We start from the raw sequence: 16,648 nt of genomic DNA, 5'->3' as shown, positions 1-16,648 counted from the left end.
CAGCAGTTCGTTTTCGAGATTCGAGATTCAAGTAATGAAGCTGAAGAGACACGGATTGACACATACAGAGTCGAAGCTTAAAGATTTTTGAGTCGATTTTCTTTTAATTATTTCAAAAATGCCAATTATTTTATTTGTGTCATTTTTTTTATTAACAATGATATGTCCAAGCAATTAAGAAAGTTTGATCACAAAGTTTTGTATTTATCAAATTATTATATAGTAACCTAATATAGAAGTCTGTAGTAGTAATCAATGTATATTTAAAAAAAAAAACAAACTCGAGTTAATTACATTTTATTAAGGCTGCTTTCGTTATTCCTCATCCTTCTTGGCTTCATAATTCAATGAATAATAAAGATATACAGAACGACATTTGTGTCAACTGTGTCTCTTAAAAGGAAAGCAGCCAAATACCAAAAAGATTCTGCATCAAAAGATTTTCATCGGTTAGTGAAGATTGCTTTATTGACTACCTGGGAGAATTTATTCACGAAACGATGCACAACCATTGTGATGCATTCCCGAAAAGCTTTGAAGCTTGCATCAAAGCTAAAAATACCTATTTTAAATGTTAATTATTATTTTTGGTATTATATTTATAATAAGATTTAACTGTAATAATAGTTTGTTTTTTTTTGTAAATATACCCATATACTAATATTTTATTAAACACAAAACTTTGTGGTCAAATTTTCTTTTATCAGTGATAAAGACTAATGTTGATAAAGATTAATATTGGCAAAGACACACACTATAAATATTTTTTTTAAGATATTGTGTTTCTTCTTAATTTTAAATGTTTTTAATACGCTTCAAATATGCTTTAAACAGTAATAAAAACATTTAAAACATATTAAAAACATCAATTAATTCCCATACAGCACCGAAAGTTTTCAGAAATATTTCAATTGAAAAGTGAAACATTTCATAAAAATTGCGAAATATGTCTGCAAAATTTCTGAGACAGCTCTGAAATAACAAAATGTCCGCGATTCTCGCACATAAAATCTTGAGTGCGTAAATATTTCAATTGAAAAGTGAAACATTTCATAAAAATTGCGAAATATGTCTGCAAAATTTCTGAGACAGCTCTGAAATAACAAAATGTCCGCGATTCTCGCACATAAAATCTTGAGTGCGTTCTGAGTTACGCATGAAGCGCATGATGCATCATTTGTTTTTATTGTTTATCAATTAATAAAAAAGGATACACCGATATACATCATGCGCTTCATGTGTGACTCGGAACGCATCCCTTGTTGAAAGATTGATGAAATGTTACAGAAAGACTCTGCAATTTTTTTGAAATATTACCAAAAAGTTTTCAGCTATTTTTAATACATCAAAAATGATATTTAAATATATACTTAATTGATACTTAAATAATATTTAAATTTACTTAAATAATATTTAAATTTATGTCGACGTAATAAATTTAAATATTATTTAAGTATCAATTAAATATATATATTGAAATATCATTTCTGAAGTACTTAAAATTTATTAAGAGTTTTGTAATCTGTTTACAGATTACAAACTTACTGAAATAAATTTAAAGTATTTCTCAAAAATGATAATTATATTGCCAACTATTTTGATTAATTAATCACATTATATGTATAAACACATATATACATAATCATTATTAGAAAAATAGAAAGTCACTTACACCTGCAGTTTCCACACAATATCATTATTTATATACAAAAGTTTTTCGAAATTAAAGTAGAACAACTCACGATAACATCAAAATGACATTAAACTGAATCGTGATTGATCAAAAAATGACTTAAACATTTTGGAGCCATTTTAACATCATGATGATTTTTTGTTCTGTTTAAATATGATTTTCAATTTATTGTATATGATAGATTTTAGAAACATTTCTGTTTAACCATTTCATATAACATATTGCAGAATACTTTCAGAATTGTTGCACATGAGATGTGAAAGACTGAAACATTTCTAAAAATTTTCCGCAACAATCGGTGCTGTTTAAAACACCTTTAAAACATGTTTTTTACCAACCCTGTTTATCATTCTATAAATACGTATCTATCATAAATACGAAGTTACTACGCACGCACCACCGCTCAGAAGTTGACACTTCTTACGGGGCGAGTTAGTCGACACGGATTATGGTAATGTCAAACATCACGAACATCACGATCGCGTCAGCCAGTCAGCCGGAGATAGTGATAATCACTCGAACGGAGTCGCAGGCGTAGCAGCTAGCGAACGACGTTCCTTGCGTTCTCCAGCGGAGAACCGCGAGAGAGATGCGACCGCTGCGGATCGCCGAGAAGCAGAGCGTGAAGCAGATTCGCGAGTGAGCGCTGCGGGAGAAGGAAAGCGGCCTGCCCCGGGACGATCGACGACGCGCGGCAGCCGGGACGACCGAGGCCCGGGAACGAGCACCGTTCTCGGCCGCGCGAACGCGCCAGGCTGTCAAGATGGATTGGGAGTTGTTGACGATGGCGAGTCTGCATCTGACCGCGACCGAGCATCGTTATTACGGCGATATATTCATCTACTGCTGCGAGAACGCGGACAGCGACAGCGTTCCCGTGATCAAAGTCGCCGAATTGTTGCGTTCAGCCAACCTGCCGCGGGACGTCACGATGAAGGTGAGCTCCGTGGCACGGTGGAAGTGCGACATTGACGTTTCCCTGACATCGACGTTGCGCCGTAACAGACTTTATCTCGGTATTCGAGAGCTTCTCGCACCGAGGCGACATATGTGCAGATGGACAGACGAAACATTAAGGTCCGCTTGGAGGTTATGTCGTAGCAGCTGAACCGATTAATTCGACGATGGAAAATATTATTTCTTTTGCTTTCCATAATCATTTATAACTGTCTGTAGCTTTGGGAGTTTCTTCCTGTACGATACGGATCTCCAAGGGATATCCAAATGTTTCTATGTTCTTTGAACGTCCTAAGGATTATGTGTTTCTTGTAATATAACTAGTGTATGTTAGTTTTAATGGAAAGTAGCCCAGGTAGAATACAGAGTCATAATTAAGTCATAATGGTATCATCATGACGTCATTTGATACCTAAAAATTGACTTATAAGTGACGAATGAGGTCATAATGATGTCTTCATGACTTCTGTGTTCTACTTGGGAAGCTGCTATCGTTGCCATTAGACAGTTAATTGTCAGAATGGAAGATAAAGAAAATAAGATGAAAATGAAGCATTCCATAGAAACTCGGTTATGTATGGCTATATATTTGTTAACATTGAGTATATATTTTTTCTACTTGTAGATATTGGACATCTGCATGGGAACCAAAGGTAACACGCATCTAGGCAAAAAGCAATTCTATGCAGTGCTGAAACTCATCGCGGTTCACCAGGCTGGTCTGGAGATCTCCAGAGATATGATAATTGCATCTTTGGATGTTATTACTTTGCCAAGATTTACGTGGCCAACCTCCGGTGATGAGGAAGGCAGAAGGAGTCCAGATATAACTAGAGGAGCAAAGGGTAGACATCATGCTCCTGAGAGCACTACCGAGAGTGAAAGCGAAGCAGAGTCCCCACGTGAGACTGGTGGCAGTACAGATTCTCCTACACCGACGAATAGCGTGACTCAAGAGAGAAATGACGGTATGCTGGGTGGCGAGACAATCCTGGATTCCGTTTCCGGAGGTTGGCAAGGCTTATTAGTTTCCGAAGAGCAGAGACAACTGTTAGGCACTGAAGAGGAGAGCTCGGAGCGTCACAGTAGCGACGAAGGTGACGGGGAAGGCGATGGTTCTGGTTTTCCACCGGAGGAAGTATGGATCATCAGCGATGAGCAGCGTGATTATTACGCTGCACAATTCGCACAGTTGCAGCCTGATCCGGAGGGTCTTCTAGCCGGGCCTGTAGCCAGAACATTTTTTGAAAAATCACGGCTTCCCGTTTCGGAGTTACGACGTATTTGGCAGCTCGCGGATGTCACGAGGGACGGGGCACTCAGTTTACAGGAATTCTACGTGGCAATGCATCTCGTTGTACTGAGGAGGAACCATGTGCCTCTGCCCGACGTTTTACCTTCGTCCTTGTCGATCCTGTTAGTCATGCAAACAACAACTGCCGCGCCGCAAATTCCACCGGCGACAACTGCTCAAAAATCACCACCAAACTCGGCAAACGCTCGCGAAAAGAATAGGGAATGGACAAAATTCGTGGACTCGCCAACTGGAGCGAGCAGCTCCTCAGTCACTAGTCCAGGATTGCAGCTGGTGAATTTCGATTTCCAAAAATCAGCCGTCGAACGCGATCCGAAGATCTTACATCCAGTACCGTTGCGCTTAACGCCTGAAGCAGCGATTCTTGCTTCGGGTGCTAACGGCAGCAGTAGCAGCTGTACAACCTTAGGAGATGACGATTTGCAACATTCTGCAGCGTCGTTAGTGCAACGACCTCTCGCAAAGAAACCATCCGCAGCTCCCGAAGATGCTGTCATCGTGACACCTAAAAAGGAACCACCACCTCCACCACCACCCAGACCGTACAGAACACATGCGCGCAGCTCTAGTCTCGATCTTAATAAATTAGGTATATATCATTATCTGTACTTCACGATACTGCAATTACGAAACCGAAATCTTATGCTATAAACTTTCATATTTTTATAGGAAAAAATGGTCAAAGTTTTCTTGGAGCGCCGCCGCTTGTACCACCTAGAATCTCTCCAGGAATTGTAAGTTTCTTGTATACGACAAAATTTTCTTATATCTTTTTAAAAGGTGTAATACTTTATTCTACATATCTTGTAAAAAATATTATAACTTTTTTTAAATATTTTTTAAGTCAGGGATTATAATGATTCGTTTTTACTGTAGACTTCGCCTCGTAAATTGGTCGGTCAAAGGAGCGAGGGTGAAGGACAAAGAACATTAAGCGAAAGTCAAGCTTTTGTCGCTGACTTCTCTCATTTTTCTCCTAAGAGTGAATTGCCTGAAAATACGTTATCATCTATAGAAAATACAATACCACAATCTCAACAATTTACTGGAGTCTGTGGAGCATTTCATATTTATAGAAAACCAAGTCCAAGTAAGAAATTATCTCATTATTTAATTTCTCAACATTTAGCATTTTCTCTATATTTGTATTTAGTTGTTTTTTTTTTTGTAACATACTACTAATTTTCATTTTATGCAATTAATACATTTATAAGTTAAGTATATGATTCTTTTTTAAGCATTAGAGATACTTCTAAAATAGATGCTTTAAACTCTATTTTTTCGATCGTATCTTTATTTTCCGTAATTATGCTTAATAATTAAAATATAATCCTAACAGAACGAGATGGTGGCGAAGAAGAGAATAAGAACGAAGAGGATGAAAAGAGGTTAACTTTACAAGAATTAAGGGAAAAGAATGCGGAACTACGCTTAGTCTGCGAAGAATTGACACGTGAATTGGCTAGCGCACTCCAAGAACGTATAAATCTGCGTGCAAAACTCTTGCTCTTGACTTGATGTGATTACTATTCGCTGTCATTCATTTGTTCGAAGTTACGAGGCATTATATATCCTCAAATCATTGTAAACACATGTATTTAATACGTTATGCTAGTCTAGAATTCCTCTTTTCCCAATGAAGTATTCATTCACATTCATAACGATCAATATAGACAGACAGATGCGGCAGGAGACGCAATTTACAAAAAGAAATATTGCATAGATATTTTATACTTGAGATTGAAAGAATGACTATGACGTAAATTATGAATCATGTATATATTAAACTGAGATTATAGTCTCTTAAATTGATATATAACAAACGAATTTGCTTTTGTCAAGTTTACTAGCTATTGTTCACGTTTACATGTAAAAGTGTTAAAATATTCACTCTGGTTTAAAGCCTGCATTATCGAATTCCTCCCTGTGACATATATATATATATATATGTGTGTGTGTATACTATGTTTTGCATTGGAACTTCCTTTTTTATCGCTACGAATTTATATACATTTCCAGCATGTTGCGCATACAAATGCATCTATCATTCATATCATTGTTCTATCTGAGTATAGATATTTGAAACTTCTGATTGTGATTTCTATGCGCAAAAACTTGTTATTTTGTTAACTTTATAAGAATTATATATTTCATATTCTTCTGTAAACTGATGAATCTCTTCTAAAGAGCTTTGTTCGCCGTAAACGAAACCATAATATGTATTTTAAATCGTATTTGTAAAAACAAATAAGTTATATTTATTGTTTGCAACAAAATCGAATTGTATTTCGAATTGAATTTTCATACTATATAAAACTTTTACGAAAAGATGGCATTAATGGAGAAATGGAATAATCAGAATTGTTATGAAGTTATATTTTATTCCGTGATAACAAGTACCTATAAAATAAATGCCTGTTAAACGTTGAAGAAAGATATATACGAGAAAAAAGTGGAATCTGCAGGAACAGAATACTTCAAAAATAAATTTATATAAATATATAATGCTCAGAATCTCTCTCTCTCTCTCTCTCAATTCATGTTCAATACATCGATTTTGGTGTAGCAATTCTTTGAAATGATTATAGCGATTCCTATTATTGTTGCTGTAGTTGGTGCAAACTAAGGTCTGAGAAGAATATAGATCTATCAAAGCCACATCCGCAACGGCAAAAGTTATTCGATAAAAATCGAGTTAATATAATAATCGTTATTCTTAATATCTAATAATAGCGATTACTCAATAGACGTAGAATTGCTTTATATAGAAAAAATTACTATTATTTAAATAAAATTTTCTAACTTTTTGCTCTTTAAAAAACTAAAGTCTCGATTAAAATTAAATCTCCGTGGCTCAGCTCTATATAAATCTCAGCGCATTATTTAAATCGCCATTTTTATCCACAATTAAATTCCTGAACATTAACATTAAGACCTTTATCACATTTTCAAAATTTTTATTTTTCTATAAATAGCGAATAAATAAATTTGCCAAGCGACCGTCGTTACTATAAATAACTCTTTGTGCCATATAACGCGAAATTTTGAAATATATATATTGTAATCAGAGTAATCGTCTTGTCAAATATAATGAGACTTAGAAATAAAAGCTTAGAAAATCAACGAGTCATGCAACAAAGATTTTTTTGTAACTATAATAATAGATATTATGTAAAAATTATAGAAAATTAATACTTATATCAGAATTGTCTCTGATTTATTGTCTGCAGTCCTGTAAAAAAGAAATGTAACAATGTAGAATACATATACAGAAGTATCTGTTAAGTATGAATAAAAAAACTACTTTAGTTTCATAACAATTTTTATTGATGTCATTGTGTGAGTGGAAAAATAATATTATGCAGAAGAAAAAAATTAGAAATACTTGTAATACATCTCTTGAATATGAATGAATGAATGATGCAAGTCGAGTATTGCAACGGCAATTCAAGTACAGTAAAACTTCCGTGGCGATGTACTGTGATGAAATTCAATGAATAAAATCGCGATAATAAATTTAATACAACAGAACCAAAATATCATCCTATTGTCACACACTTCTGATTTTACGTAATGTTTACTTACTTTGTGACACTGCAGGCTCTACTGCATAACACTCAAGTTAGAGTACTTATATTTGTTTTATTGGCAAATTGACTGTAATAATGAGATAAATATGTAGATTAGATATGAACACTATATATAGAGCCTGTCTTGTTTTTTATATTTCAATCACCGACGAATAGATATTACTTTATCTAAAATTCTATTAACTGTGCGAGAAAGAACGTACGTTCTAACATCCTTTATGTTTCGGATAGATTCCTGCTAGAAGTTAATATGATGCCGATTAATACAGTGTTTCTTACATCAGCTTTTTTTTACAATGATATGCTCCACACAGTGACTTCGTACGGCGAGGCCGGAGCTAGGAGGACGCAGATGAACAATCGACTTCTGAATACTATTTAGTTGTCCTTGCTTTGCATGAACTTGATCAAGTCGATAACTCGGCTAGAATAACCGAACTCGTTGTCATACCACGAGATCAGCTTCACGAAGTTATCATTTAGAGGTATGCCAGCCTTAGCGTCAAAGATGCTGGAGTGGTTGTCGCCGATGAAATCAGCCGAGACAACGTCGTCCTCAGTGTAGCCCAGGATACCCTTCAGAGGACCGTCAGCAGCTTCCTTCACTTTAGCTTTGATAGCGTCGTAGGAGGCAGGCTTGCCAAGTCGAACCGTCAAGTCGACCACGGACACATTGTGCACGGGTACACGGAAGGCCATACCAGTAAGCTTCCCGTTGAGAGCGGGAATGACCTTGCCAACTGCCTTGGCAGCTCCAGTTGCAGCGGGAATAATATTTTGTGCTGCACCACGGCCGTCACGCCACAGCTGTTACCGGAAAAGCGTAATAAATTATGTGTTACATAACAACAATCTTGAATCTCTCTTGCTAAACAGCTATACATGATATACACCTTGCCAGAAGGTCCGTCAACGGTCTTCTGAGTGGCTGTAATCGCGTGTACGGTCGTCATGAGACCCTCGACGATCTCAAAGTTGTCGTGGACCACCTTGGCGAGAGGTGCTAAGCAGTTTGTAGTGCACGAGGCGTTGGAGACGATCTTGAAGCTTGGATCGTAAGCCTCCAAGTTCACACCAACGACGAACATCGGTGCATCAGCTGACGGGGCGGAGATGATGACTTTCTTGGCGCCGCCTTCCAAGTGAGCCTGCAAATGCATTAAAAAAAAAAACATTGAACTCAGATGTACCAGAGAATTTTACTGAAAGTATGAATTTTATTTTATTTCTTATTTCACGTACGGATGCTTTCTCGATGGTCGTGAACACACCAGTCGATTCGACAACGTACTCAGCGCCAGCCTTCGCCCATGGGATTGCCTTCGGTTCGCGTTCGCTGAAGACGGCGATCTTGTTTCCGTTTACAACCAGACAGTTGCCCTCAGCTTTGATTTCTCCCTTGAACTTGCCGTGGGTGGAGTCATACTTGAACATGTAGACCATGTAATCGAGACCGATGAAGGGGTCATTGATGGCGACGACCTGATTGACAGAGACCTCAGATTAAGAAAACATATGTGACTCGGCTAATTTTGTGGAACTGTCTTCCATTCATACCTGACCACCGCGCTCCAGGGAAGCCCTCAGCACGAGACGGCCGATACGACCAAATCCGTTAATTCCGATTTTGCTCATGTCGTCGTCTTGATTGCAACTGAAAAATCGGGCAAGAACGTTACGAATCGCTACGCAACGATTATGCGCTTTCTGTGCGATTACAGTCAACAAAATCGGCGTAGCCGTGTGAAACACATGCGAGAGACTCAGTCTCATCATTAAGATTATAACAAATTATTGGGCGTTAGGTTAGAACATAAATAGATGTGCGATATATGGCGATCCATCATTTGCTTCCCCGCCATTTTCAGAATATCAATCACATTTCAAGGATACTTATAAATATCTTATACGTGAAAGTTGATATTGATCGCGTAGACGCAATTGAAAACTACTAATGCTTTATCGTATCAGTCTATTTTGTTTTATTAATCAATATCATATTGTAGAGAAAGTGTTTCGCATTACCACTATTCTGTATTTAAGATTAGATTTGTCACCCCAACGCATTCAGAGAAAGGTTTCTTTCATTCAAAGAAATGTTTCTTTGTTATATGGTTAAAGAAAAAATTTCTTTGATTTGAACGTCATTTCTTTGATTTGAAAATAATTTTCAAATTTTTTCTTTAACCATAGCAAAAAAACATTTCTTTGAATCGAAGAAATCTTTCTCTGGGAGTGCGGACAAATGAATTGAAAAGTCTTTCCCGTATATTATTTATTGCTAAAAATACAATGGAATTATAAATGTAACGGAATTATCGGAGTTATAAATGTAACGAATTTATCAGAGAGATTCACAAATGCTTATATAATTTCGCGACGTAAACATAATTTAGTCTTGAATGTATCTTTGAGAGTAGCCGAGGTGGGAACAGTCTTGGCATAAGCCTCGACGGCACGACGTCTGATTGGGCACCGGCGAATCTTGTAGGTCAGGCAAGGTTAAAGGGGTGTGTCTCGAGTTCCTCGACATCCCGGCGTCCCTGAGAATGATCCTGACCTCGCGTGCGTGAGATTATCGGATCGGCGGCTCGATAAGGCTGACGTAAATCGTCGCGCATCGCGATGCAATATCGTGCAATTGCATTCCTGACGTATGTATTATAATTTACATCGAGGAAAATCTATTCGGATTTTTAACATCTTTGACTAAGATAAGTTTATTGAGAACCTCGATTAACTAATTAATCAATGTCTGCAGTATTTAACAAAGATTGAGTTACTACTTTTTCTTCTTGGTACATGGAAAGAAAGATTAGATAGTTCAATAAAAAAAAGGTCTGCTATAAAAATTAACCACCACTTGAGTTAATCGAAATTTAGTCAAAATTATCCTTATTATTTAAATGCATAGAAGCTGAAAATTACGATATTTATAATTTTGCGCAATCAAATTTGTTATAACAAAAGTGTAACCTATTTTTATAACTAATGTTGCATTCTAGTGACTTTATTCGTATTTAAGAGATTACGATGGTTTGACATTTATTTATATAATTAAAAACAAACCGGCTTTTCTGTCACATATATTAAAAACTTTTTTTTTATAGCAAGAGATTCCAAATTTTATTTTCAAATAATTATATTATTACATATTATTATTTGAGATGCAAACTCACGTTTATTATACACTTAAAACAAGGATTCTTAATAAGCTTCTGAAATATAAATAACTGATTAAAAATATATGCCGGAAGATAGAAGAATAGCTGGACTTAATAAAAAGAGACTATCAAATCGTACGAAATAAATTCTATTTAATATTTAACAACATTCAATAGTTAAAATGGAAAATTTTTAATCAAAATCGTATAAAATCGATGATATAATAATGCAGTGCATTTAATGCACATAACGATAATTAATTTTATAGGCTTAATGCCTGTTAAATATAAATCATCTTTAATCTCGGTTATCTTATATACTCTTTACTTTTTCTAATCTAATTCTTAAAACTAGAAAAAGAAACTGATATTAAAGTTAATCCTACATTAGTGGAAGCAGACAGAAGGACGATATTAACAGTTCAATCTAATATTTAAAATTATTTTTTAAATAATTTATATGTTAAATTACATTGATTCCACTAAATCAATGACTGAATAATTTCTTGAGATTATGTTCAAGACTATTCCTATAAGCGCATATTATTTAATATGAAGTAGTATTTTAGGCATATTCTTAGAATATTAAATGTAACATTTTAATAATATTTTACTAAAATTATATAACATTACATGATATTCTCGAAACATTAATGGAAGGTTATATGTCCACTCCTGATAATATTATATGATTGTTAAAAGTAACATTTATTTAAAGTTACTGTGATATCGTATAAACATTAAAAAGTATTATAACAGCATTTACTTTAATTTGTAAAATTGTTGCATCTGTTCAGTATAAGTACGTTTAAAAACTAAAAATGATTTTGACGCATAGTTGTAGAACTAGAGATGTATTTAAAATCACGTCGAAACGTTTTTTTAGCACAAGATGCAGATAGACTGATAAGAACTTTTTGTTACTGGATTGTGAATTGCACAAAATTAAAAATAATTAATATTTATAAATATTTTAATAATATTTTAGGAATATTAAGATATAATACCTAGGGTATTATATAAGTGAACATATAACCTCTATAGAATACTCCTGTAATATTAAAAAAATATTTATGATATTCTCGAAATATAACATTTTAATTTTTTTTTTTAATAATATCCATATAACATTCTAGGAACATTTTGCACTTATAGAGATCTTAAATATAAGCTCAAATGCCATTCCAACAATATTCTGTTAAAATACACCTCGTAGTCGTACGCGTGGTACGTCTCTTATTACATTGTAATCAGACGTTAATAACCGCGTAATCGTTGAGCGATAATATTGATCGCGTGAGAGCAGTCTAACGATCGTTATCCGCGTCATCATATGAAGAGATTCTGACGAATTTCAATGCGAACGTCATGGACGGCAAGAAAAAGGTATCACACTATCCGGTTGTTACATCATCTCCTCGATTTTGCCACGTCGCGTTTCTCGAAGACTTCTTTGCAGAAATACAGCCGAAACATTCTGCAGCTGCCGCGACAGAAAATACGGGTCCAACCGACGTCACGAGAATGGCCGGTACGACTTACGCCGTGGGATGGCAGACGCGATTTGCGGTTACGTGTCACACGTATATTCGGCCAAAAAATGACGGGCGAACTAACGATTAGTAATGGATGATGATAATGGATTCATTAGGAGTAGGAAGAGAAAGAAGGAGATAAAACGGGAGTATACTTCAAGTAGAAAAGATACTCACTGCGTACCGAAAAATCAGTTCCACTCGATCCGGCTACTAACGAAGTAGTGTCATTTGAAGGGCACGGGTGCTATAATATAAAAAACGGTGCTTCGTGTCTAGTCGTCGACGCTCGGAAACCCACGTGACTTGATTATCGATTGTCGACATGTTGACGCGCCGCGAAGTTCAACTGGATACAGTGTCGGTATCGTCGGATCAATAGAGAAGTATAATCAATAGAAGTTTTTAAATAGTTTTTTAACTCTTTCGATTCTTTCAGATCTATTTGCCGCTGAATCTATTTATCATTAGTGCGAGAGACATCGACAATTAAGTGTTATGTCTGTTTTTCAATATAAATTAATTTTAATCTCGTCCAACTTACTCTTCACTTTTTCAGACCAGAAGATTTATAAAAAAATATTTTAGATTTCAGAATAGAATTCTAACACTAATATTTATCTGACTAATAATTATTATTATTTTCATTTATAATTTATTTTTATAATTTCATATTTGTGTACTTTAGTATGTCATTTAGTATGTCTACGTATTTAAATATACATATACATTAAATATATTATTATACAGTATCAAATACATATATTATTTATTTTAAAATATAAATAATATATATTTAATATATATAAATTAAAAAAAACATTTTATTATAATATGTATCAATATATGTGTATGTACATACTGATTTTACAAAATTCTTCATATTACATAACCCATAAAATAAAAAAACTAATTACTATTGATAAATAGATATAACTTACATAAAAATTTAAATTTAAATATTTATATAAACAAATATAACAATTAAATTATAAATAATAAAATGCGACGTAAATTGCAAAGGATATTTTATATATATATATATATATTACAAAATATTGTTAAATTCGTTTATTATTTAAATTTTATAATTTTTCTTACTAATATTATAGTAATATAGTTGTATAAATTATAAGATATGTGTATTCGTGAGAATTTAAAATGGAATGTAATTGCGTGTATTGTAATTTCAATTTTGATAAGTTGTTCATATTCCTAATCATCACCATGCTCGAGAATTTGTCCTGTTACAGAAATATTGCCGGAATCGGCATTACACATGTATTGAACCAGATCGGCTATACGATACGCGTAACCATATTCGTTGTCATACCTGAGAAAAAATAATTTAAGAGGTTTTAATCGAAGAAATATCTTATATTTACTTGTAAATATATATTATATATCGGGAGTATAGATTGCACATTTAAGATATCGTAAATTATGTCGGAATTTATGAATTGAGTTAACGACGGCGTTATTACCAAGCAACGATCTTAATGAAAGTACTGGTCTGCGGAATGCCTGCCTTGGCGTCGAACACGCAAGAATAAGTCGTATGGTTGAAGTCCGACGACACGCAATCGTCCTCCGTGTATCCCAGCACGTCTTTCAACTGTCCCTCGGACGCTTCTCTCATCGCCTCTTTTACTTCTTCATACGTCGCCGGTTTATTGACCCTGAAGCGACGTCGCAAATATCAGAAATCTCTTCCAGTGACACGTACAAAAACTCGAACTTAATATCGAATATAATTTAATTTCGGCCAAACATAAATTCCGTCAATGAAATTACATAGCTGCCTCATGCGAAACCGAGCGCGATTTCTTCCTTGGTAAAAAAAGTTGATAGAATAAAATCCTATCGTTTTGAATATAGAATCTGATTCGTGAATTCAGTAATTTGAATCAAATCTTATAGGAATCTTGTACAAATCTTCTAGAACCGATAAAATACAATAGAATTCATATCCGACCTTGATGCTCGTGAAATCGACGCTAGAAAATGATAGATATAAACTTATAGAAAACATTATAAATTGATAAAAATCCTATTGTTCTCAATCGTTCTGTATCAACTTTTCTTTATCAGGGTTTCATTAGCAATCGAAGTACTAAATATTATCGTTGTTGGATTTTACGGGCCAGACGTCTGACAAACTCGGCGAGTTCGCATCCGCTAATTACCTGAATGTCATATCGCATAATGAAACGTTGGGAATCGGTACCCTGAACGCTATGGCTGAGATCTTGCCTTTCAGCTCGGGAATAATTTTGGCTAATGATTTAGCTGCGCCGGTTGCGGTCGGAATGATATTCTGGAGAGCGCCCCTACCGTCCCTCCACAATGCCGTAGGTCGATGCTACGACAAAATATAATTGTTCAAAGCATGAAACTTTTATAATGATTCTTTGCAGGCTCTTTAAACCGTGATACTGCATAAGCGTGAATAAATTAAAAAGAACATCGGTATATTCTATCGTGTTTTAGTACGTAATTACACGGGAATAATGGTTTTGCTGAATCTAACAATTTAGCTAAATACAGATTTATAATTTAAAATAATTTTGTTTGGATCAAAATAATTATGTAGAACGTTCAAATGATTGCTGGAATGTCAAAACTTTTTGTAGCTTTGTTCGTCATGCTTGAGATTTCTAGATAATTATCTTAATATCCAATTTTTATTTTCGGATCTGTATTTAGATAAATTTTTAGATATTTCAGCAAAACCGTTCATTCTGTAAACATCTGAAAAAAGCATACATTTATCGTTATATTTATTTTTCATAATGCACGTCGAATTAAACGAAAAAAAACGTAAAAAAGGAGAAATCATTTTTTAAAACAAGACAAATAATCATTAATAAACAATTCGTTATTAACTTTCTCTATTGGACCATCCACGGTATTTTGGCATGCTGTCACTGCATGTATGCTGGTTATCATTGCCTCGAGAACTTCAAAGTTGTTATGCATGATTTTGACAATTGGAGCTGCGCAGTTTGTAGTGCAGGATGTAGCAGAAATGACACTATCTCTCTTAGGATTGTAACAAGTGTGATTGACCCCGAAAACAAGCATTGGTGCATCGATCGACGGTGCAGTGATAATAACTTTTTTCGCACCGCCATCGATGTGTAACTGCATAATTATACCATTTTTATTTTTAATACAAATACATTAAATTAATTTAACTGTATGATATTGGATGCTACTAAAAGAGCTAGAGTAGTGTAAAAAGATTTATTTAATCCAATATAATGTGATAAATATACATATTAATACATAACTGTTAGAAAGAAAGGTTAACATTTTTTTCTTTTATTTCTGAATTTCTGGTAAATCAATGGTTTTCCAAATTTAACATGGACCTGTTGCAATAAAAAATCTAAATCTTACACTTGCTTTCTCCAGAGTTGCGAATGCTCCGCTAGCTTCTATTACGTACGTCACTCCCTTATTCTTCCAAGATATTTTCCACGGTTGCTTTTCTCGCGACGTAGCTATTCTTGTCTCTCATTGAATAACAATGTTTCATGATATTTTATACAAAGAAATATAATATTTATATTATATTTTTAAAAGTTAAATTAAATAAAAAATAAAAAGACTAAAATTTAATGAAATACAAAAATTTCTCTGATAATTACAAGAATTACATGCTTCATATTTTATATCTCATAAAGAATATTAAGTTTTCTGTAATATTTATAAAATACAGATTGCAAATTAAAATAAAAATCAGTATACCTTTCTGACTAAATTTTTTAAGTAAAATGCAATTAAAATTGTATTTACCACCACTAACTATAATAAACTCATTGTCGCACTCCAAAGGTAAAGGATATGACCCATGGGTAGAGTCATGTTTAAAAAGATATATCATATATTCAGTTGTAAGAAATGGATCGTTGATTAATTTTACCTATGATATATATTATTATATTATTATTTAATTTTTAATCACAGTAATACATTAATTGTACTTGTACTTTCACATAATGAAAAACTTACTTCAATATTTTTTTCAAGGCAAGCACGGAGGCACATTCTCCCTATTCTTCCAAATCCATTAATTCCTACAACTGCCATAATTTTATATCTATTTTAGTCTAATACATTATTAAAGAAAAAGGAGAAAAAGATTTATGAATTTTTAATGACAATTTGTTAAATGGTAAATAGTATGAAGCTTATCACAAAACTTAAATACAAAATTTTTCACTTTTCACGTTTCTGCTCTAGGGAAAAAGTTACATAATCGATACCGAGAGAGCTAATGAAAGCTAGAGATATTATATTAGGTCTGTTCGTGTTGCTTGCACTTTTGGCACTCGGTATTTTCGCTTCCTTTCTTTTCAAGGCCAAATATATATCTATCCCATTTTAAG

General features: G+C 34.1%; 3 protein-coding genes across 5 annotated transcripts; 1 reads left to right on the top strand and 2 right to left on the bottom strand.

Annotated features, from left to right (window-relative positions):
• Positions 1-2,381: 2,381 nt before the first annotated feature.
• Reps (RALBP1 associated Eps domain containing) lies at positions 2,382-6,072 on the top strand. The gene is made up of 5 exons (XM_018453670.1): positions 2,382-2,630; positions 3,276-4,554; positions 4,635-4,699; positions 4,842-5,055; positions 5,305-6,072. Exons 1-5 carry the CDS (start codon positions 2,457-2,459, stop codon positions 5,481-5,483), a joined length of 1,911 nt encoding a protein of 636 aa, XP_018309172.1. The 5' UTR covers positions 2,382-2,456; the 3' UTR covers positions 5,484-6,072.
• A 1,483-nt stretch (positions 6,073-7,555) lies between these two features.
• Positions 7,556-12,532, bottom strand: LOC108726187 (glyceraldehyde-3-phosphate dehydrogenase 2). Of its 2 annotated transcripts, none has more exons than XM_018453634.1 (5): positions 12,439-12,532; positions 9,113-9,209; positions 8,798-9,037; positions 8,449-8,703; positions 7,556-8,362 (listed from the first exon to the last, which is right to left on the bottom strand). In XM_018453634.1, the coding sequence occupies exons 2-5, from the start codon at positions 9,188-9,190 to the stop codon at positions 7,934-7,936; spliced, it is 1,002 nt and encodes a 333-aa protein (XP_018309136.1). In that variant the 5' UTR covers positions 9,191-9,209; positions 12,439-12,532; the 3' UTR covers positions 7,556-7,933. The 2 variants fall into 2 exon arrangements, with proteins under 2 accessions (XP_018309136.1, XP_018309130.1); XM_018453628.1 differs by having other exon boundaries at positions 12,432-12,525.
• An 898-nt stretch (positions 12,533-13,430) lies between these two features.
• LOC108726181 (glyceraldehyde-3-phosphate dehydrogenase) lies at positions 13,431-16,379 on the bottom strand. Of its 2 annotated transcripts, none has more exons than XM_018453614.1 (7): positions 16,272-16,379; positions 16,056-16,182; positions 15,657-15,772; positions 15,141-15,398; positions 14,441-14,616; positions 13,739-13,933; positions 13,431-13,587 (listed from the first exon to the last, which is right to left on the bottom strand). In XM_018453614.1, exons 1-7 carry the CDS (start codon positions 16,347-16,349, stop codon positions 13,470-13,472), a joined length of 1,068 nt encoding a protein of 355 aa, XP_018309116.1. In that variant the 5' UTR covers positions 16,350-16,379; the 3' UTR covers positions 13,431-13,469. The 2 variants fall into 2 exon arrangements, with proteins under 2 accessions (XP_018309116.1, XP_018309124.1); XM_018453622.1 differs by having other exon boundaries at positions 16,059-16,182.
• Between the last annotated feature and the right edge of the window lie 269 nt (positions 16,380-16,648).

The sequence above is a fragment of the Mycetomoellerius zeteki genome, unplaced genomic scaffold (genome assembly GCF_001594055.1).
Source record: "Mycetomoellerius zeteki isolate Tzet28-1 unplaced genomic scaffold, Tzet1.0 scaffold1104, whole genome shotgun sequence".
Classification (NCBI taxonomy): domain Eukaryota; kingdom Metazoa; phylum Arthropoda; class Insecta; order Hymenoptera; family Formicidae; genus Mycetomoellerius; species Mycetomoellerius zeteki.
Note: the sequence above shows the minus strand (reverse complement) of the source record. Positions and strands in the feature narration are given on the sequence as shown.

Bases quoted from the DNA above. Each gene is read 5' to 3' on its own strand.
- LOC108726181 (XM_018453614.1), bottom strand. From the start codon at position 16,349: ATGGCAGTTGTAGGAATTAATGGATTTGGAAGAATAGGGAGAATGTGC. The intron at 16,183-16,271 runs GTAAGTTTTTCA...TATATATCATAG, and splicing joins GCCTTGAAAAAAATATTGAA to GTAAAATTAATCAACGATCC. The intron at 13,588-13,738 runs GTAATAACGCCG...ATTTTTTCTCAG, and splicing joins TTCATTAAGATCGTTGCTTG to GTATGACAACGAATATGGTT.
- Reps (XM_018453670.1), top strand. From the start codon at position 2,457: ATGGATTGGGAGTTGTTGACGATGGCGAGTCTGCATCTGACCGCGACC. The intron at 4,555-4,634 runs GTATATATCATT...ATATTTTTATAG, and splicing joins TCTCGATCTTAATAAATTAG to GAAAAAATGGTCAAAGTTTT. The intron at 5,056-5,304 runs GTAAGAAATTAT...TAATCCTAACAG, and splicing joins TTATAGAAAACCAAGTCCAA to AACGAGATGGTGGCGAAGAA.
- LOC108726187 (XM_018453634.1), bottom strand. From the start codon at position 9,190: ATGAGCAAAATCGGAATTAACGGATTTGGTCGTATCGGCCGTCTCGTG. The intron at 9,038-9,112 runs GTATGAATGGAA...TCTGTCAATCAG, and splicing joins CCCTGGAGCGCGGTGGTCAG to GTCGTCGCCATCAATGACCC. The intron at 8,704-8,797 runs GTACGTGAAATA...ATGCATTTGCAG, and splicing joins CGACCATCGAGAAAGCATCC to GCTCACTTGGAAGGCGGCGC.